At 41.6% G+C, this 21923-nt stretch overlaps 1 protein-coding gene across 1 annotated transcript in view; it reads right to left on the bottom strand.

Moving 5' to 3' along the window:
• The window catches only part of ARMC9 (armadillo repeat containing 9), a gene marked incomplete in the record, with an annotated part of 177786 nt that overhangs the window by 146768 nt on the left and 9095 nt on the right, over positions 1-21923 (bottom strand). Inside the window, 2 exon segments of the mRNA XM_077487677.1 lie at positions 6621-6746; positions 9449-9538. Of these exon segments, the coding sequence (XP_077343803.1) occupies positions 6621-6746; positions 9449-9499 (177 nt within the window).

Raw genomic sequence — 21923 nt, forward strand, 5'->3', positions numbered from 1 at the left:
ACTGCCCATGGCTGATGGGGGTAGGCTCCCTAGAATAGATGTAAATTATACCACACTCAGAACTTACCTATATGGCAATGCAGCAGGAAACTGAAAGTTAGACTTGACAATATGTTTTCAGTCCAATGTTGATGCTCCTTGACCCACTACAAATACTTTTGACCGTTTATCATAACAGCAAAGGACCCATACACCATTTTTATACCATAAAGCCAGGCAAATACACTGTGCATTTTAGTGTTGGTCACTGTATCCCAAATACTCTTTTGTGCTCACTTCTAAATTTGTTATGAATCGAGGCCTTATGCCCTGTACACACGGTCAGACATTTTCAGAAAATCGTGTGTGGGCTCCATGACACTTTTTCCATCGGAATTTCCGACACACAAAGTTTGAGAGCAAGATCTAAAAATTTTCCAACAACAAAATCCGATTGTTTAAATTCGTGTGTAGACAATTCCGACGGACAAAGTACCAAGTAATAAATTACGAGACAAAAGCTATTGGCTACTGGGCCATTTATAGTCCCGTCGTACGTGTTCTACGTCACCGCATTCTGAACGATCGGATTTTCCAAGAACTTTGTGCAACTGTGTGTATGTAAGACAAGTTCGGGCCAAAATCCTTCAGAAAAAAATCTGACGGATTTTGTCGTCAGAATGTACAACCGTTGTGTATGGGGCATTAGTGTTCGTCATGTTCATCCACCAAGGGCCGCCTCTGAAAGTAGATGTGTTTGTAACGTGTCATGTTATCTGGTGCATCTTTTGGAAAATGGTAGTTTTCTGAATGTCATTTGGACCCCCTTGTTATAAAACTTTGAGGCTGGGTTCACACTGGAGAATGCAGCGGCTCACAACAGGCGTCCAGTGCGTCTCCATTCATCATCTCAGCCCGAATTGTGGGCTGAATTCGGACCTGAAATGGACCAAAAGATGCACAGGACTCCTGTGCAATTCACACCGGAGCCGCTGCAGGGATGTTTGAACCGGCTCCAGCACCTGAGTTCACACCATTGCGAACTGGATGCAGGTTTGCCCGCAACCAATTTGCATGTTAGGTCATTGTGACTGGCTCTCTACGGAGACGGTTCACACATCTCCGGAGCGGCTCCAATGCGATTTGCACAGAAGTCCTGTGCTTCTTCTGGTCCATTTCAGGTCCTTATTCAGCCCAAAAATTTGGGCTGAAATCGGACCTGAAACTGACCCAGACCCCTGCTGTGAGCAGCGCCGTGCTGTGATGTGAACCCAGCCTAAATTATACTTAGAAACTCACAGGGGTTTATTTACTAAAGCTGGAGAATGCAAAATTCAGGCTCACTTCTGCATAGAAACCAATCAACTTCCAGGTTTTACTGGCAAAGCATAATTGAATAAGCTGAGGTTAGAAGTCGATTTGTTTCTATGCAGAAGTGAGCCCGATTTTGCACTCTCCAGCTTTAGTAAATAAATTCCATAATACCTGTGCAGATTAGGAATTGTCACTTTACTCCATAATTTTTGGCCTGCATACTTATTACAAGTTTTTAACAAAGTATTAAAAGCTACTGAGCCTGGATTACAGCCAGTCAACTAGAACTTCCACAAGGGGCAATGGCAGCCCCCCTATATTTGTCTTTGATTTGAATCCCATAGTTCTACAGTCTTGCAGATTACGGAACTATACAGGAACAGGGGCCCTAACACAATGAGAATGACACATGAAAACTCATATTAAAAACGGAAAGTTGGGAAAACATAACATTTAATGTGATCATTAATACTTAACATGTCCATTGTGTAAAAGTACAGGAAAATTAGATGAGGTCAAGTACACTTCCAAAACGTATAAAAGGGTTAAGTGATTCCTCATTAGTCACAGTATAATTATATGCAATGTGCTGTTATCATATCCTGTAACTGCACCCACACACGCACCAGTACCAATCCACTCACCTCCACCACAGGATGGATGACCTTATCCTAAATTTACCCTCTCTGGCCTTAATGGAGAAGAATTAAGCAATATATTCTGACAGACAAGACATTTCCTAGCATTCACCGCCCTGTCTGTGGAAGCTCCCACCAAAGGGCGACGATCAGCTCAGACAGGGTGTTGCATGTTCGCAGAACAGCATCCCCCAGTGTTAACATTCCACACATTGCAAGTATATCTGCTCCAGAATAATTATTCACAACAGCTTTCATTTCAAACTACAATAAATATCCAGCGATATTCTCAGGGGAAACGGTTAACGTTTTAAAGGCTCAGTAAACACATACATATTTGACATTCCCTAATGTACTGATGATCTACAAACTACAGAATATGTGGCATAAAAATACATTTTGAGCCAGTTATACAAAGACAAATAATCTTGCCCTAAACAATGGCATCTCATGAAGTGAGATAAATGCTGTTTAGCATACAAAGTGAATTTTCACTTGGGCCCCCATTTTTTCAGCTTGTAGCTCAAAAAAAGCTCAAGCAAATACCCATTGTTTTCAAGGGCCCTTGTTCACATGTAAGCGTCCTGCCGCTTGTAGCAAAATGACTGTCACTCAAAAAAGTACATTTTCAGGCAGAATATAGGGTTTGTGTCCCCTTGGACTTCAATAAAAACACCTGAAAAGTGAGATATGAGTGCGACTCCACCCCTCTTTCAGCAGCACTCCACACCAATCAGTTAAAAATAGAACATAAAAAAAAAAAAAAAAGAGAGGAGGATCTGTGGCTATCTGAATGGCCAATACTTATTCACCTCATGCAAGCCTGTAGCTTGTCAATCTGTAGCTGGCCATATCAAGGCTTGCCCACTGCTTTCTGGATTAACAGCACTGCCTAAGCTGCTGAAATCCTTCCACTGTGAGCTGCAGTGTCTGGGAGTGGAAGCATGCCAGGCACAAATGGAGGTGGCTTTGGTTTACTCAGGGAGGTTAAAATGGAACAAGTTCCCCCACAATCTGGGTTTTTAGGCAGCAGAAAACAATAATAAAATGCATATCAGGGTAATATGAAAAATATTTTAATATTTATTACCATGAAAAAATAGCAACATGGCATAGAGGTAAAAACATAAGCTCCACCTGAACAGTTAAAAGAGACTCCTATATAAAGAGTACAATAATAACAATGGATGTGCACAAGCAGACAACTATAAATGACACTGTACAATATAACAGTAGAGGTATAGTCCTAACGCGTTTCAACCCAATTAAGGGGTCTTCTTCAGAGAAATGGTCTGTTATAAAACAAAGATTCAGCAAATAAATACATCAAATGTTAATTATACTAGGAATACCTTGTGTTTTTTAGTATAATTTACCCAATACTGCACATCCAAGGAGATAAAATAAATAAAGTTAAAAATATATGTCCCTAATTTTATTTATACATTGGGATTCTATCACAGGTGTGACTCACCATATTGTCCGGCTGCCAACGTCCGCACCCACTCCCTATACCCATGGGTGGTGAGGTATTTGTGTGACCTCCCGTGAGCCACGCCTCTGGACCTTTAACCTTTCCCTCCTGGCATTTGGTGATATCTTTGGATTTGGTAACACTCTTGATACATGAAAGGAAATCAAGGCACCCCCCCCGAGGGGAACTCCACTAAAAGCACTTTATTTATTTTATCTCCTTGGACGTGCAGTATTGGGTAAATTATACTAAAAAACACAAGGTATTCCCAGTATAATTAACATTTGATGTATTTATTTACTGCATCTTTGTTTTATAACAGACCATTTCTCTGAAGACCCCTTAATTGGGTTGAAACGCGTTAGGACTATACCTCTACTGTTATATTGTACAGTGTCATTTATAGTTGTGTCTGCTTGTGCACATCCATTGTCATTATTGTACTCTTTATATAGGAGTCTCTTAACTGTTCAGGTGGAGCTTATGTTTTTACCTCTATGCCATGTTGCTATTTTTTCATGGTAATAATTAAAATATTTTTCATATTAACCTGATATGCATTTATTATTGTTTTCTGCTGCCTAAAAACCCCGATTGTGGGGGAACTTGTTCCATTCGTGTGGGGTGAGCAGCACCCTCCAAGCCCTTTGTGGCCGTGTGTTCTTTTCCAGTTTAATACTCAGGGAGGTTTAGAAGTTTATTTTTTTTTACTTTATAGGGCTTGTTCATCACAAAGTTACTGGATTTGTGTCTTGTTTAAAATTGTTACACAGGCATTTTTAGAAGGACTTGAAAATAGTTGGAAAGGCATTAGAACAACAACTTAGAGCTCTTGTGTTCCCCATCAAATGCTTGCTATAAATACAGTATTTGCTGGGGGGTTTTCTGTGGCTAAGTGACTGCCACCCATTGCAACTGTTAATTAATGAAGAGAATGGCGGGTGGAGTCTTGCTCCAGCAGTGACGTCAAAACCAGAATTACACGCTGTACATGCTATTCAGTTTGATGTCAACACATGCAGTCTATGAAGGAATCACCAAGTAATTCCAAGCTTAGCGGGGATAAACAGAGCGATCCCTGCTGAGCAAGCGGATGTTCATGGGGCGGATCATCATGGATCCGTCTCCTGTGAAAGGGGCCTAAAAGGGAAAAAATAAAAATAAAAATAAAAATCTGAAAAGTCAGTACTTTTGGACAACTTCAATAAGTAATTTTTCTCCTTCACTGATATGCGCTGAAGAGGCTGCACTGACGGGCATAACTGGTTGGCATCGCTGATGGGGCTGCACTGATAATCATTGCACCGATTATCAGTGCAGACCAACCCCCCCCATGAGGAAAACTGCTGATCAGCTCTCCTCTACTCATGCACTGTCAGCAGGAGTAGAGGAATGCTGATAACCGGCACGTCTGATTTACACTTAGCTGATCACATGGTAAAGAGCCTACATCATAGGCTCTTTATCGTGATCAGAGATGCAGTGTGTCTGAGCGACACACCTCACCTCTGAACGCTGTGCTGCGCGCCTCCGGGGGCACACACGAGCAGTTTGTTCTGAAGGACATCATATGATGTCTAGTCAGAACAATTAAAACACTACCCGGCCGTCATTTTGCTAAAAGCTGGGCAAGAAGTGGTTAAAATTAAAGTAGAACTATAAGCAAATATTTTTTTAAATTAAGGGAAGCCCTTAGGGACCCCCAGGTCATCATGTCCTAGCTGGACGGTTTCCCTATTACTTTTCTGGGGACAACCCAAAATTTTCTTTTACTTTAAATTTCAATGATAATGGTAAGCAGGGCAAATAGAGAGGGCAAGTCACCCTAATAGTGGCATGGACAGCAATAAAAAAACCTCTCAAGGGTTCTAACCCCTCCCCACTCTTTGGCCAAAACACACAAAAAAGGTTTTGCCTTTAGTTATACTAAAAAATGATTATAGAAAACAATTTCAAGCAACTTTGTGAGTGGTATAAGTATTAGTGATGTTTTAGTGATGCACCGAAATTTCGGCTGCCGAAACATATCCGCCGAAAATGCCCTTTTCGGCAATTTGCCCAAAGAGAACAACGGCCGATAATGGAGCCGAAAATGGGGCGTGGCCTGGGTGGGGGCGGGGCTCCTCATGGGGGGTGTATAGCGCAGGAGAGCCGCCTCCGCCGCCTGTTTGATCACAGCGCCAGGAACATCACAGCTTTCATTTCAATAGCTGTGTGTTCCCGGCCGCGTGCCGTCACACACAGCCCCTCCCCCTTGTCCGGGCACTTAGATAGACAGATCATGCACAGGATTAGATGGATGATCTGTCTATCAAAGTGCCTGGACAAGGGGGAGGGGCTGCGTGTGACGGCGTGCAGCCAGGAACACACAGCTATTGAAATGAAAGCTGTGATGTTCCCGGCGCTGTGATCAAACAGGCGGCGGAGGCGGCCCTCTTCCCTGCACAGGCAGGCTGCAATGGGACACACTGGCTGCAAAATGGGGGATGCCTCCTGTACCGTGTCCCCAGTCTCTGACCGCCTCCTGTACCGTGTCCCCAGTCTCTGACCACCTCCTGTACCGTGTCCCCAGTCTCTGACCACCTCCTGTACCGTGTCCCCAGTCTCTGACCACCTCCTGTACCGTGTCCCCAGTCTCTGACCACCTCCTGTACCGTGTCCCCAGTCTCTGACCACCTCCTGTATAAAAATATTTTTTTTAAAACAGTCATTTTCGGTATCGGTGCTGTTTCGGTATCGGTTTCGGTTTTCGGCCTAGTGTATTTTTCATTTTCAGTATCGGTTTCGGCACCAAAAAAAACACATTCGGTGCATCCCTAATAAGTATGTTAAGCTGTCATTGTCTATGCAGCAGCTTTTCAGGTTCCTGCAAGATCAACACATTTGTGTCTGAAATCCTGGGGTGTTCTACAGGAAATTGCTTGCATGGATGCCATGTTCCTTCACCAATTCATACCACCTTCACCTTCATACTGGCCAGGTATCTGATAGGTAGACTGAAAGGACCATTAGAAAAAAAGAGATGGCGTTGGGAAGTTATGGGGCTTTATAGTGACCAGGCAAACTGCGGTTGCAATTATGTTTAAAACGGCACTCCAGAACTGAAGCTGAAACTATGTGCAGGAGCTAACTTAACACATCTAAACCACACACCACCTCACAAAATATTTTTGATACTGTGACTTACAAACCATTAAGACAGGGAATGCACCAACCTGTATTAGTAAAGTCTTAGAGTCTCTTGTAGCAGATCCATCACTTTTTGGGAGTGGTTTTCCTTTAACGTTACATTCTTTTGAAAAGCTTTTTAAGGTATCATTGAACTCCCCAAAGCTTAGGAACTGGTAAACAATACACAAAACATAATTCAGAAGCGCTATACAAAGAATGCATAAAAATAATAAAAGATAAATAAAATAAATGTTAATTTTTGATGTACGGGTGGTATAAAGTTACCATTTTTTTTCCAAACCTTTTTTTATTTTTTAACTGTGGTTACTAGCTTGTATTTAAGTTAATTGCTTAAGGAAACCAGGATCAATTAGTGTTGCTGTAGGATTTATGCATATGAGGAAAGCCACGTAGGCTGGTTTCAGGCACATTCTGTAAAAAGGAAGCTTGAGCGCAATGTGATTGTTTAATGAGGGGCCCAATGCAGGTCATGGGAAGACTAACATTGGTTCTGCACATTGAACAAATAATATTTATGTTGTACAGACTCATATGCACCCTCTTCAATCACCACATATGTATATATGACCATTTGGAGAGGAACCAAAGGGAATGGGAACTACATGTGCACAATACTGTTTAACTCCGTCACATTTAGTAGGAATTATTAAAGTCTTTTGGCATTTCCAAGTGGAGTTTACTAATTTGTTTGAATTCAGATCCACATTTAGTTGGTACAGTAAGTGTATAAATAATGGAGAATACCACAGCCAAGTCTAGTACTGTTTATAGGTAAAATTCAGGACAAAAAGCCCAAAATATTATCAACGTTACACATATTTTATCAGCATCTCATTGAATGATTTTATTTCTATTACATACAATGTGGATATAGGAGATTTTTTTTTTTTTTTTTTTTTAAGTGGATGTAAACCCAAAAATGTTTTATTTATTTTTTTAGACGTCATATTGTAGAGTATGATTTCCTATCATTTGAGCCAAGTCTTCCCACAAAGAGTAAATCCAGCTCTGCGCAATCCTCTTATTGTTAAGGCTAGGTTCACACTATTGCGATGCGGGAACGCCGCGAATCCGCGGCGTTTTCCCGCATCGCTCACCTCCCGCCGGCAGTTCACACTGCCCTATGCGGACGGCTGGGGGTGTCAATGTTATGTTAATGACACCCCCAGATCCGTCGGCATATCGCAGTGCGATCTGCCGACTCGCACAGGAATCGGATCGCATGGTGTGAACCCCCATGCGATCCGATTCCGTTGCGGACCCAAAAAAGGGTCCTGTGCGAGTTTGCTGCGGGACAGCTGCGAGTTCAGCCATACTATCTGTATGGCTGAACTCGCAGTGCTACGGAGATCGGATGTGATTTGCTGTGCGAATCACATCCGGTTCTCCCCCCGCAGCGGTGTGAACCCAGCCTAAGTGAGATAAATCTTGGCAAACAAAAAAAAAAAAACTTTGTAAAAACCTCCCCTTTGCTGTGACAGGTGATTTGCATATCTCGTGCACTAGCATTATTTTTTAATTCCCTCCCACTCCTTTCTTCTGCTGCTCTGCAAGGATTGGCTGTTCCACACCTCAGCATGATTTGGCATGCTGAAGTCATGTGGGGACTTTTCTGGGTTTTGACTAGAGGTTAGTGATCATAGCAGAAGTTCAGTGTAAGAAATACACAGGAGAAAATGCATGTTGATAAGGGGAGTGTAGAGGTGGGCAGGGAGTCTACTGACATCACGACTCCACCCACTGAGCCCTGGAAAACAGTCCCACCCACAAAATCTGCAGTTTTTTCGGGTCTCACAGCGGATAGAGGGGCGACATTTGAAAGATAAGTATACATGGAGGAGGTCTGTATATCCTTCTAGATAACCAATATTGTAGTAGTTTAGAAAGTATGGGGAGTGGGTCCACTTTAAGTGCAGAAGAAAAGAAAAAAAAAGCATTCAAGTGTCACTGGTGTGATAATTTGTCAGTGCTGAAAGAACTGATACTGCTATAGTAAGTTTGAATTTAACTTATTTAGTTTGCAACCTCAAGAACCAAACCCTTTTCACATGCAACTTGACAGAAATAAGCATATTCTATATACTGTACTTAACTTGCAGCCTGTTTTTTGAAATCTTCAATTCACAAAACCAAATTTTACAAGTAAAAGGGTTGTTCAAAAGATTTTTCCCATGTCAGGCAAGAATATTGAAACAATTAAGCCACATCCCCACCAACCCTTAGCCAGTTCTGCCATTTCTCCTCTATTCACTTTGCTTTGTTTCTGATACTCGGCTCTCCCAGTAATACATAAATGGAAATAATCATGCAGCACAATAGTCTCCCATCATACCATGATCATGTGGCTTTTTTCTTTTCTGACAAAAAGCGGCAAATATATTCAGTGACCAACATAGGAGGGCTTACCAACCTACAAGTTAGGGCCCTTTCACACAGGGGCCTGATCGCATCAGTCTGTCAGTTTTTCAGGTGGACTCGATCAGACCCTTCTGCCGCTTTTATGGAGTGGCGGGTGTCCTGCCGACATCCAATCTGATCCTGTCCACTAAAAACAGACGGATAGTGATCCGTTCCTCATCCATCTGGTGGATCGGATAGCAGTTGGGTGTAAACGGACAGCTGGTCTGTTTCTATCCAACCGCCCATAAAGGAGAGCGGGTTGTGTCTATGCCCGCTCTGCATAAGTGGAGTGGACACGGACCATTCATCCGCCTGCTCAGCGGGGAACAGTGGATAGATTCCCTGCTGAGCATGTGGACTCCAATGGAGCCTGCCCTGTGTGGAAAGAGCCTTAGCCATATGATGGAAGGGAAACTATAAAAAACAAAAAGTAAAACCAAAAAAACGATACCTCTTTCACCAATCCAAGCAAATCCGCTTCATAGGCCAAAATATCACCCATTTTATGATATTCCTTTTATCTTCCACATAGCAAGAAAATCTGTAAAATGAAAAATAAGATGCCTTCATAAGTTCTTGATTGCAAAATGATACTACAAAACAAATCTACTCAAGTATTTTGAGTAGACAGAAATAGTAAAAAAAAAAATAAAATAAAAAATAAAATAAAAAAATAAAAAGAAGAAAGGGGGGGTGGGGTGGGGGAAGAAGGTGTATATCAAAACAATTCAGTTAACATTTGCAATTACATTTCAGAGGATTTCCCTAATCCTGCTTTCAAACTCCTTAGTCTTCTCCTCCCATACTCACCTCCAGGACTTCTCCAGAGCCTCTCCCATCCTCTGGAATCTCTACCTCAGTCTATTTCCCAATTTGTGCATATTTAAGCAATCCCTAAAAACTAATTTCTTCCAGGAAGCCTGTTCTGCCCCTGCCTAAAACTGTACTTCTACATAGGCACCTTCATATCCCTCACATTTAAATACGGTTTACATTGTAAGCTCTCAAGAGCAGGGCCCCCTAACCCTCTTGCACTGGAATTTATTGTAGAAATACATGCACCATTTATATTGTAAAGCCCTGTGCCAAACTGCTATCACTATATAAAAAAATCAACGTCATCTTCACATCAGAGGGAAATCCACAAAAACAAACTGGCAATGGAAGTCAATATTGCTGACCTCCAAGGGCTGTACACATGCCACAGTAATAATGCTTTGTGGACACAGCAAAAGTGAAACCGCATCTCATTTGGCAGCCAATACCTCCATCACATGCAACCCATTCAAGTTAATATGACCATGCCGCAAACAAAACGCATTGCACATGGTTGTGGCACAGTGGTTTAGCCTTTTAAGGTTTAAAGCAAGCATTGCTTCCCAACTACCTGTCATTACTGCAAAGGAGAAGTGCTGCTGCACATTTGAACAAGCCCCAAATCACATCACCGTAGCAGAAGGTAAAAAAAAAAAAAATTGCCAAACAAAATAAAAAAAATAAAACACAAAAACACTAAAAAGTGTCAAAATTAGGCTATTTTCATAACCCTAACATTTTTATGTGCTAGGTGAAATAAGATGCTGCACTCAATCCTCCAATTATCAATTTTAGAAAAAAATAAAAAATAAAAAGTAAAGTCCTATAGCCACAATTACAAAAGATGATATCTCACCACACACAAAATTTATATATATATATATATATATATATATATATATATATATATATATATATATATATATATATATATATATATATATATATATATATATATATATATAAATTAAAAACAAATCGCCGCTCTGTGCTATGACCTCCACATACAGTGCTCCCAGGTCACAAAATAACCAGAAGTGCCACCTCCTCACCGGATTACCAGGATCTCTAAGCAACTGCATGCCGAGGTACTAGCACACAGAATTCATATTTTAAGTAGGATTGTCCTTTTCGGAAGTAATTGGACTTTTTAGGTTTATTCATTTTCTTTAACTTTCATTTTTATGCAATAAAAAATTTCTTGTCAAACAATATGTTTTTTTCACATACATAAATAGCTGATGAGACATCACGTTTTGTAATTGTTATAGTAATATAGAAGTTTGCACACCTTTAATATCTTAGATATAGCAATAATGCCACATGGCTTATGTAGAAAAGCTTATACCCTCCCTTCATGCAATGTCTGGGTCTTATCAGAAAATGCTCTACTCTACAGGTCAGCTGACACAGTCTCCAAACACACGGACAAAGAAATACTTTACAACTTTATTCTCCAATGGTCATCACCTAAATGGAGAGTGCTGCACTTTAATACTGTTAGTATGAGAATATTTGGAAAAAGACATTTCCAGATACCCAGTGCATGGATAAACCAAGTAACGGAAAGTAAACTTCTGGACTGGCGTTTACCCCTGGGCAGTGTTTAAACAAGCATAACGTTACTTCTGGAATTCTTGCCCCCAGACCAAAAAGGTATAATTTTACTTTAGGTAGATTTATTGGATTAGAACTTCTTGTACTGTAGTGTTCTGTTCTTTGTTCTGTTCAGTTGGTGTGTGATACAGACTCAAAATTATACAAATTTGATTACATCTCATAGTAACTTTGTTATGCTTTGTCTGCCACTTCTCATATAATTGGACTACAATGACCCTTTAAAAACCAAAATCATAAACATGTACCATGTAAGCAGTCAATATATTTATGTCAGGAACTAGATGTACAGAAATAAATAAATAAAAAGCAAACAAACCCCCGGAAACTATTATGAAATAAATGGATTAATAAAAATTTGTACCCAAATGTCAAACATGAATAAACAGAAGTAGATACAGTGCATCCAGAAAGTATTCACAGCACTTCACTTTTTCTACGTGTTATGTTACAGCCTTATTCCAAAATAGATTAAATGCATTATTTTCCTTAAAATTCTGCAAACACTACCACATAATGACAACATGAAAGAAGTTTGTTTGAAATCTTTGCAAATGTATTAAAAATAAAATAATAATAAATAATTTAAAATTGAGCTCAGGTACATTCTGTTTGACCACCGGGCACTTAAACCCCCTTCCTAACCAGACCAATTTTCAGCTTTCGGTGCTCTCACATTTTGAATGGCAATTACTCATTCAACACTGTACCCATTTGAAACTGTTGTCCTTTTTTTCAAACAAATAGAGCTTTCTTTTGGTGGTATTTAATGACTGCTGTTTTTTTTTTTTTTTTTTTGCGCTATAAAAGACAGAAGACAGAAAATTCGGTAAAAAAAATTAAAAAATAAAACTATGCATTTTTCTTCGTTTCTGTTATAAAATTTTGCAAATTAGTCATTTTTCTTCATATATTTTGGCCAAAATTAATATCTGCTACATATCTTTGGTAAAAATAACCCAAATCGGTGTATATTATTTGGTCTTTGTGAAAGTTATAGAGTCCACAAGCTATGGTGCCAATCTCTGAAAATTGAACAGGAAAGTACAAATACCCCCCAAATGACCCATTTTTGGAAAGTAGACATTCCAAGGTGTTTAGTAAGAGGCATGGTAAGTTTTTTGAAGTTGTAATTTTTTCCCACAATTCTTTGCAAAATCAAGATTTTCTTTTCTTTTTTCACAAAATTGTTATATTAGCAGGTTATTTCTTACACACGGCATATGAATACCACAAAGTACACCCCAAAACACATTCTACTACTCCTCCCGAGTATGGCGATACCACACGTGAGATTTGTTACACACTGTGGCCACATACAGAGGCCCAACATGCAAGGAGCGCAATCAGGCGTTCTTGGAGCATAAATTACACATATACATTTCTTGACTACCTCTTACACTTTTGAAGGCCCTGAAGAACCAGGACAATGGAAACGCCCCAAAAATGACCCCATTTTGGAATGAAAACAACCCAATGTATAATATATGAGGCATAAGGAGTCTTTTGAACATTTTTTTCTACAAGTTTTTGGAAAATGTGTAAAGAAAATGAAAACACTTTTTTTTTTTTTTTTTTTTTTTTTTAAAACACAACGTTGTCCATTTACACAATATTTCTAAACGCATAACATGTACATACAAAAATAATTATACCCCAAAATAGATTCTCCTCTCCTCCTGAGTACGGCGATACCACGTGTGACACTTTTCCACAGCGTGGCCACATAGAGAGGACCAACATGCAGGGAGCACCGTCAGGTGTTCTAGGGACATAGGTAGTCAAATTAGATGTGAAACTTATTACGCTCTTGTGAGGCACTGTAGTGGCATGGATGAGGATGGATAAGCTGTGGATGGGCATGGCTGTGCATGAATCCGTATGGCCGGGTAGGGCAGAGTATGGATGGGTATAGATGGGATGGCTGGGTACGACTGAGTATGGCTAATTATGGATGGGGGTGGATGGGATGGCTGAGCATGGATGGATAAGTATTGCCAAGGATGGATGGATGAGTATGGGTGGGTATGCAGCATATGGATGGCTGAGAATGGATGGATCGGTCTGTCACTGAGCAGCGCTGTGGGCACTACACATGCAGCCCACATTGCTGCTGCCACCGATCTCTCCCCTTTCCACTCACACTGTACAGAGAGGGGAGGGAGGAACCGGATATCACACTGGTTTGTTTACATGTGATTGCTCTGTCATTTGACGAAGCGATCGTGTGATATAAAGCTACAATCAGTGGCCGATTACCTCCGGCGGCCACGGAAATTCTCAGGTGCGCGTCCCAGGGGGAGCATGAGAGCGGGATTCTGGGAGGACATCACTGTACGCCCTCCCAGAGTTATGCAACGGACATGCACTGTTAACTGTGGGACTTTATTTAGACAGGTGTGTGCCTTTCCAAATCATGTCCAATCAACTGAATTTACTACAGGTGGACTCCAAGTTGTAGAAACATCTCAAAGATGGTCAGTTTAACCACTTAGCAACCGGTCCATAAAACTCATTTCCTAGTGCGGGCTGCCGGCGAAACTGAGCGATCAGGGAGAAGGGCCTTAGGCAGGGAGGTGACCAAGAACCCGATGGTCACTCTGACAGAGCTCCAGTGTTTCTCTGTGGAGAGAAGAGAACCTTCAAGAAGAACCACCATCTCTGCAGCATTCCACCAATCAGGCCTGTATGGTAGAGTGGCCAGACGGAAGCCACTCCTCAATAAAAAGGCACATGATAACCTGTCTGGAGTTTGAGAAAAGGCACCTGAGGAACAAAATTTTCTGTTCTGGTGAAAGAAAGATTGAACTCTTTGACCTGAATGGCAAGCGTAACATCTGGAGTAAACTAGGCACCGCTCATTGCCTGGCCAATGCCATCATTACAGTGAAGCATGGTGGTGGCAGCATCATGCTGTGGAGATGTTTTTTTAGCGGCAGGAACTGGGAGATTTGTTAGGATTGAGGGAAAGATGAATGCAGCAATGTACAGAAACATCCTTGATGAAAACCTGCTCCACAGCGCTCTGGACCTCAGATTGAAGTGAAGGTTCATCTTCCAACAAGACAACGACTGAGCACACAGCCAAGATAACAAAAGGAGCGGCTACGGGACAACTCTGTGAATGTCCTTTAGTGGCCCAGCCAGAGCCCAGATTTGATCCTGATTGAACATTTCCAGAGAGATCTGAAAATGGTTATGCACTGACGATCCCCATCCAACCTGATGGAGCTTGAAAGGGGAAATGGGAGAAAATGCCCAAAAAACAGGTGTGCCAAGCTTGTAGCATTATACTCAAAAAGACTTGAGTCTGTAATTGGTGCCAAAGGTGCTGCAACAAAGTATTGAGCAAAGGCTGTGAATACTTATGTACATGCGATTTATTTTTATTTTTAATAAATTTGCAAAGATTTCAAACAAACTTCTTTCACGTTGTCATTATGGGGTATTGTTTGTAGAATTTTGATGAAAATAATTAATTTAATCCATTTGGGAATAAGGCTGTAACATTCCACATTTTGTTATAAGTGAAGCGCTGTGAATACTTTCCAGCTGCACTGTAAGTACATAAGGGAATTTGCTCACCAACATTAAAAGCAACAACACCACACATGGCACAGAAATCCATGACAACCATAACCCATAGAAAGATACCCAAATAAAAATTAATTGCAAACAGTAAAAAAATTTAAAATAAATAAACCGCCAACCCAGCGCAGATTACATGAATTTTTAAAGCCCAACTCCAAGCAAAATGTAAATCAAAACAAAAGTGGTCGTTAGTCTTCCAGACTGAATGTCCTCATGTCATTCAAATCAGAAAACTAAAGGGCATACTGTGAATGTGGGGCATCGCTGACCCAGCACAGCACCCTGCATTTACTGTGTAAAGAGTGACAACTCCATATAAGGACTGCCAGGAGAATCCCAAAGAGAAAAAGGGGACCCAGCATATGATGTGATCGTGGGAAAGATTTCCAAGTATAAAAATATAAAATAAAGCAAAGCAAGAAGGAAGATACGTTGCTTACTTACAAAAAAATAAATAAAGAATGAGGCATGCCCACTGTGGCGAATAATTATGAGGCTGCAAATCCTTGACACCAAGAAGGGACTATAAGTGCAGTGGTGATCAATGCATTGTGGGCGCATGGGTCCACACCAGTTCCCCCCCCCCCCAAACACCTCTGCCGCTCTCCCTATTCATGTGTCCAGCCCCTTTCAGGACGCCGGACACATGAAATACTAAGGGGATAGGCGAGGGGGGGGAGGGGTGGTGTATTTTGAAGCACGCGATTAGAGCCAGAGGCTCCAATAGGCTTCAAAATAGGATGAGCTTGGGGTGCAGAGCACTGCGTCACTCCAGGAGAGGAGCAGAGCCCCGCCACACGAGCGGAAAGTGCCACAGGACCGGCCGCGGTGGGCTTGCACATGATGGGCACAGTGGCTTTATTTGGTGGGCACAGTGACTGCACTATGATGGGCACAGTGAGACCACAATTGATGTTTAAGTATTTTTCAGTTTGTTTGCGCCCCCCCCCCCCCCCCAAAATTTGGACCACCATCCGCCACTGTATAAGTGACTGACAGGATCAATAAGTCATTTTTAGAACAGGAAATTTTAAGTAGGAAAACTAAGGGCACAGACAGTTCATAAAAATGATTAGGAAGATTTTAGAGATTTTTGGGTGTTTTACATGTCTGGCAAAATTTTCTTTACCAACAAAAACCTCAACCAAAGGTTTCCTGTAGCCGCTGACAATACCTTCTCAGTGTTTATGTAAGAGCTGAAATCCCTGCAATCCCTGCTAATTTAGAAATCTTACTGGACATTCTGTTACCAATGAATTTTAGATAACAGGAAGACACCCCAATATTCTGCTATCGAATAGGATGATGCAAATTAGAATTTATTTATCTACACAAGCCATCCTGTCCATATGGCAGAACTAGGGCTGAAACAACTAATCAACAACTAATTGATTATGAAAATAGTGATCGATAATTTCATAATCAATTAGTCTGCCAGTAACAAAATGGGGTTAAAGTTAATGAGTCTGATGATATTTACCAAATTGGCCATTTAATAGTATATCTATCCTCTAATAGTATATCTCTCCTCTAATAGTATATGCAGAATATCCCCTCTAATACTATATACAGTATATCTCTCCTCTAATAGTGTATATAGTCTCTAATAGTATATACAGTATGTCTCCTCTAATAGTATATCTCGTCTTCTTCTCAGAGTGGATTCGATATTTTGCTCCCTAACCATATAGTTATTTATATTTACCACTGCATATAGAGATATTTAAGAATAAATTGCCTTTTTTTTAAACTTTACATATTAACTAAATTATACACCACACCTTTTTTTTTTTTTTTTTTTAAGGTTATTAACCAATTAATCGAAACAATCGGCCAACTAATAGATTATGAAAATAATCGTTAGTTGCAGCCCTAGGCAGAACCGCTCAAAACCATTCTTACCAAGCAGGATGAGCTTTTGTTTGATTTAAAGCAGGAGTCCGCCGTTTTTTTTTTTTTTTTTTTAAAGCCAGCAGCTACAAATACTGCAGCTGCTGACTTTTAAAATAATAAAACTTACCCGCCCAGCGCGCCCGCGATGTCGGCACCCGAAGCCGATCTCTGGATCGTCTCTCGGGTGCTGCCGCCACCATCTTGGGTATGGGAATCAGGAAGTGGAGCCTTGCGGCTTAATTTCCCAGTTCCCTACTGCGCATGCGCGAGTCGCGCTGTGCAACAAGGATGGTCCCCGCTGTCTCTGGGATCCGTGTGTTTCCCAGCAGACAGCGGGGGACCTTCGGAAAGGGGCGTAGATTCTGCAGAAAGGGGCGTAGCTTCTGCAGATATCTATGCCGGAAGTGGGTGCAGATACCTGTACTGTACAGGTACCTGCACCCCCCTCCCCCCTGAAAGGTGCCAATTGTGGCGCCGGAGGGAGGGAGGGGGGGTTCCAATGAGCGGAAGCTCCACTTTGGAGTGGAGCTCCGCTTTAAAGGCAAATAAGCGGGTTACTTTGCAAGGGAATTTTTCTTTTGCTTAGTAAATGTTGTAAAAAAATAAATTATATATTAGTAAATTATTATTAAATAAATTATATTACCTTGTAAAGAATACCCAATGAGCTTCACATCGTCCACTAAGCTTAGTAAACCCATACACTTTTTTTTACTGCAACCAGGAGTTGCAGGAAATGTGCACGATTCCCCATCAAACACAGACAGTGTTGACAAGGGAATCCCCCCTGCCGAGCTATTGTCTGCCCTAGGGAGGGGGAGCCATCCCTGCCAGGAAAAGGCAAGGATTATCTCTATAGCAGCCACTAGCGATAATCGATTGTTACATTTAGCCTGCCCATTAATGCTTTGAAACTTGGCTAGTTGCTGCTGAACTGGCTGAGATGCCAACACAGTGTACTGCCGGCCTATAGAAAATTCCCTTGCGCAGTGAACAGCCTAATTGCCTTTAGTACAGGGCTCGACAAACCCCGGGCGCCAGGTCGCATTAGTGACCTGGCACCTAGGGCAGCAAAGCTGGGGGGGTATCCTGTCTCTGTGCACACCCCCTAAGCGTGATCGCGTTGGGCCGCGCCACCGCCGGCTGGTAATTGAGGCCCCCGGCTTTGCGGCCTTCTGTGGTCCTATGCTTCCTTCTGGAATCGGGCGCCCTCTTGTGGTGGCCATTGGTATGACAACCAGCAACGCTAATGAAGCTTCCCCTGCCTGTTTTCACTGCCCACCTATCTCCTTCCCTTTACTTAGAACCCCTAAACATTATATATATTTTTTATTCTAACACCCTAGAGAATAAAATGGTGGTCGTTGCAATACTGTCTGCCACACCGTTTTTGCGCAGCGGTCTTACAAGCGCACTTTTTTGAGGAAAAAAGAATTTATTTAATTTAAAAAAAAGATGACAACAGTACAGTTAGTCCAATTTTTTTTTTTTTTTTTTTATTGTCAAAGATAATGTTACGCCGAGTAAATTGCTTCAAAATTGCTCCCCGCTCGTGGAATGGAGACAAACATTTACCCTTTAAAATCTCCATAGGCGACGTTTAAAAAAATTCTACAGGTTGCACGTTTTGAGTTACAGAGGAGGTCTAGGGCTAGAATTATTGCCCTCGCTCTACAGATCACGGCGATACCTCACATGTGTGGTTTGAACACCGCTTTCATATGCGGTCGCTACTCACGTATGCGTTCGCCTCTGCACGTGAGCTTGGCGCGATGGGGCACATTTAAAATATTTTTTTTCTTATTTATTTTAACTTTTATTTTTTAATTTTTTCTCTGTGTTTTTAAAAAAAATTGTGTCACTTTCATTCCTAATACAAGGAATGTAAAAATCCCTTGTAATAGAAAAAAGCATGACAGGTCCTCTTAAATATGAGATCGGGGGGGGGGGGGGGGGGGGTTCAGAAAGACGTCAGATCTCATATTTACACTAAAATTCTATTTTAAAAAAAAATAAAATGTTGTCATTTGAAAAAATAAATAAAATGTCCCTCTAAGAGCTATGGGCAATGACTTGGAGACAGGTGGGGGGGGGCGCTATCTTCCCCTCACTCGTCTCCATGTCAGGCCAGGGACGGGTCCGGATTGCTGTTACCGACCTGGCTCCTAACTTTTTTAGCTGGCTCCTAGATTCCAAGCAAATTTGTCAAGCCCTGCTTTAAGAGGAGGGCCGGTTATACAAAAAAAAAAAAAAAAAAAAAAAAGTCAGCAGCTGCAAACACTGCAGCTGCTGACTTAATCAACACACTCACCTGTCCAGGGTGCCCGCGATGTCGGCCGCCGAGGCCGACCCGTCCCTCGGCTCTCGGGTCCCGGTGCTGCCATTCCTTGTAAGGGAAACAGGCAGCGGAGCCTTATGGCTTCACTGCCCGTTTCCTACTGCGCATGCGCGAGTCCCGCAGCGCTTTCTGAATGGGACGCGCTGTGTTCTGGAACACACAGTTCCCAGAACACAGCGCGACTCATTACCCAGAAGACGCCGCGACGAAGACAGAAGATCTCCGCGGAGGAGGAAGAGGAAGATTAGGAGAAAGTGCCTAGCAACAGGCATTTCTGGTAAGTAAAAAAAAAATATTTTTTTTATATTTTTTTGTAATTTTTAATATTTTTTTTGTTTTCAGGGTGGCCCTCCACTTTTAGTAAATCAACACCAATGCCTCCATCAGACCCTAAATTAAAAACCTAGGGGGGGGGAAACAAAACAAACACATTTCCTTTGTCGTCTCAGCTGTCAGATAAGCTGAGGTAAGAAGGGAACTATATGTAGGAAGACTTATGAATGCACAAAGCTGGATTTATCCTTCATGGTCCTGTCCTTAACTGAACTGATATGATGTGCCATGACCTGAAGTGAGTAAGTTATTAAAAGCTGCCCAAAATATCAGCAAGGTAAAACAGTTCTGTGAGGAGGAACGTGCCAAGATACCCCCAAGCCAATGTGCTCTAGATTGGTCAGCAGATAGTGGAGATGTTTTCATGAAGGTGTCTGCTTTTACCTAAGTTTTATGCACTTCTTATCACATGTACGTTTTTTCCTGGGGCGTTTGATGGCGACCAACAAATTATGAATACCCTTTATTTATGCAATTAGCACTCCAAATTAATAACAGAGATAAAGGCTATTTCAACATGTTCTCAGACTCCATATTGCATTGAACATACTAAACCATTTTAGCCCCAATGTAACTTTATGACAAATTCAGTATTGTAAGGAAGGGCAGCATAATAACTGGTTGTATGTGCATAAGATCAAAACCAGAGCAGACAGAATCTGAAGTAGCTGTATAAGGCAACCAATCAGCTTCTATCTTCAGTTTGTTTTGTTCACACTTGAAAAGTGTAGACGCCACATGCGATTCGTACAGAAATCGCACCACATTCCTGTGAGCATCACATGCAATGTCTGTCTGGTGCGATTTCAGCCACACATTTTGTATGGCTGAATTCATCTGCACCAGAAATGGTGCAGAACCCCAAATTTCCCCCCGCACCTAAATCGCATTGTATGGGTGTTCACACCCATGTGATTCTAGTAATCGTGCTGCGTTCTGCAATCTGTTTCGGGGTGTTAAGATAGCAGCAGCAGCTGATCGCATGGATGCTGTGTGATTGCAGTGCAGGAAAGGCACAGGATTTAATGCACTTCCCACATCGCATAAGTGTGAACCAGGGCTTAAAGTGGAACTAAAGTCTAATAAAATTTGCCCACTGTCCAACAATAGAGAACTATAGTGAATCAAGTATTTCCATTGTATAAACTGATCTATGTAGTGGTTACATGGTAGGTGAGGTTGAAAAAAGAAATTCCAACCTATGTGTGTGATTATATGTCAGTATTATATTGTACATCCCTGTATGTTGTGGTCGTTCAGGTTTTTTTGAAACTATCGATGCTTCCCGCTGAGACCACTGCCTGTGGAAGGGAAATCCACATCTTTGCTGCTCTCACAGTAAGGAACACTCTACCCAGTTTAAGGTTAAACCTCTTTTCTTATAATTTTAGTGAGTGGCCACGTGTCTTGTTAAAAAAGTTTTATCCCCATTGTGGGGTCACCAGTACGGTATTTGTAAATTGAAATAATATCCTTTCTCAAGCGTCTCTTCTCCAGAGAGAATAAGTTCAGTGCTCACAACCTTTGCTCATAACTAAATATCCTCTATACCTTTTATTAGCTTTGCTGCCATATTTTGTATTCGTTCCATTTCCAGTACATCCTTCCTGAGGACTGGTCCCCAGAACTGGACAGCATACTCCAGGTGCGGCCGGACCAGAGTCTTGTAGAGCTTGAGAATTGTTTCATCTCTGGAGTTGATCCCCTTTTTTAATGTATGCCAATATTGTTTGCTTTGTTAGCAGCAGGTTGGCATTGCATGCCATTGCTGAGCCTATCATCTACTAGGACCCCCAGGTCCTTTTCCATCCTAGATTCCCCCAGAGCCCCCCCCCCCAGTGTATAGATTGCATTCATATTTTTACCACCCAAATGCATTATTTTAAATTTTTCTACATTAAAACTCACTTGCCATGTAGTTGCCCACCCCATTAATTTGTTCAGACCTTCTTGCAAGGTTTCCACATCCTGCGGAAATGTTATTGCCCTGCTTAGCATCGTCCGCAAATACAGAGATTAAACAGTTTATCCCATCCTCCAGGTCGTTTATGAACAAATTAATTGGACTGGTCCCAGAACAGAACCCTGGGGGACCCCACTACCCACCCTGACCATTCAGAGTACTCCCCATTTATCACCACCCTCTTAACTCGCCCTTGTAGCCAGGTTTCAATCCATGTACTCACCCTATGGTACATGCCAACGGACCTTATTTTGTACAGTAAACGTTTATGGGGAATTGTGTCAAATGCTTTTGCAAAGTCCAGATACACCACATCTATGGGCCTTCCTTTATCTAGATAACCCCTTATGAGGTGGAGAGCTGCTAACAGATTGG

The sequence above is a fragment of the Lithobates pipiens genome, unplaced genomic scaffold, assembly GCF_037356315.1.
Source record: "Lithobates pipiens isolate NorthernLeopardFrog02 unplaced genomic scaffold, aLitPip1_a1.2 Scaffold_18, whole genome shotgun sequence".
Lineage (NCBI taxonomy): Eukaryota > Metazoa > Chordata > Amphibia > Anura > Ranidae > Lithobates > Lithobates pipiens.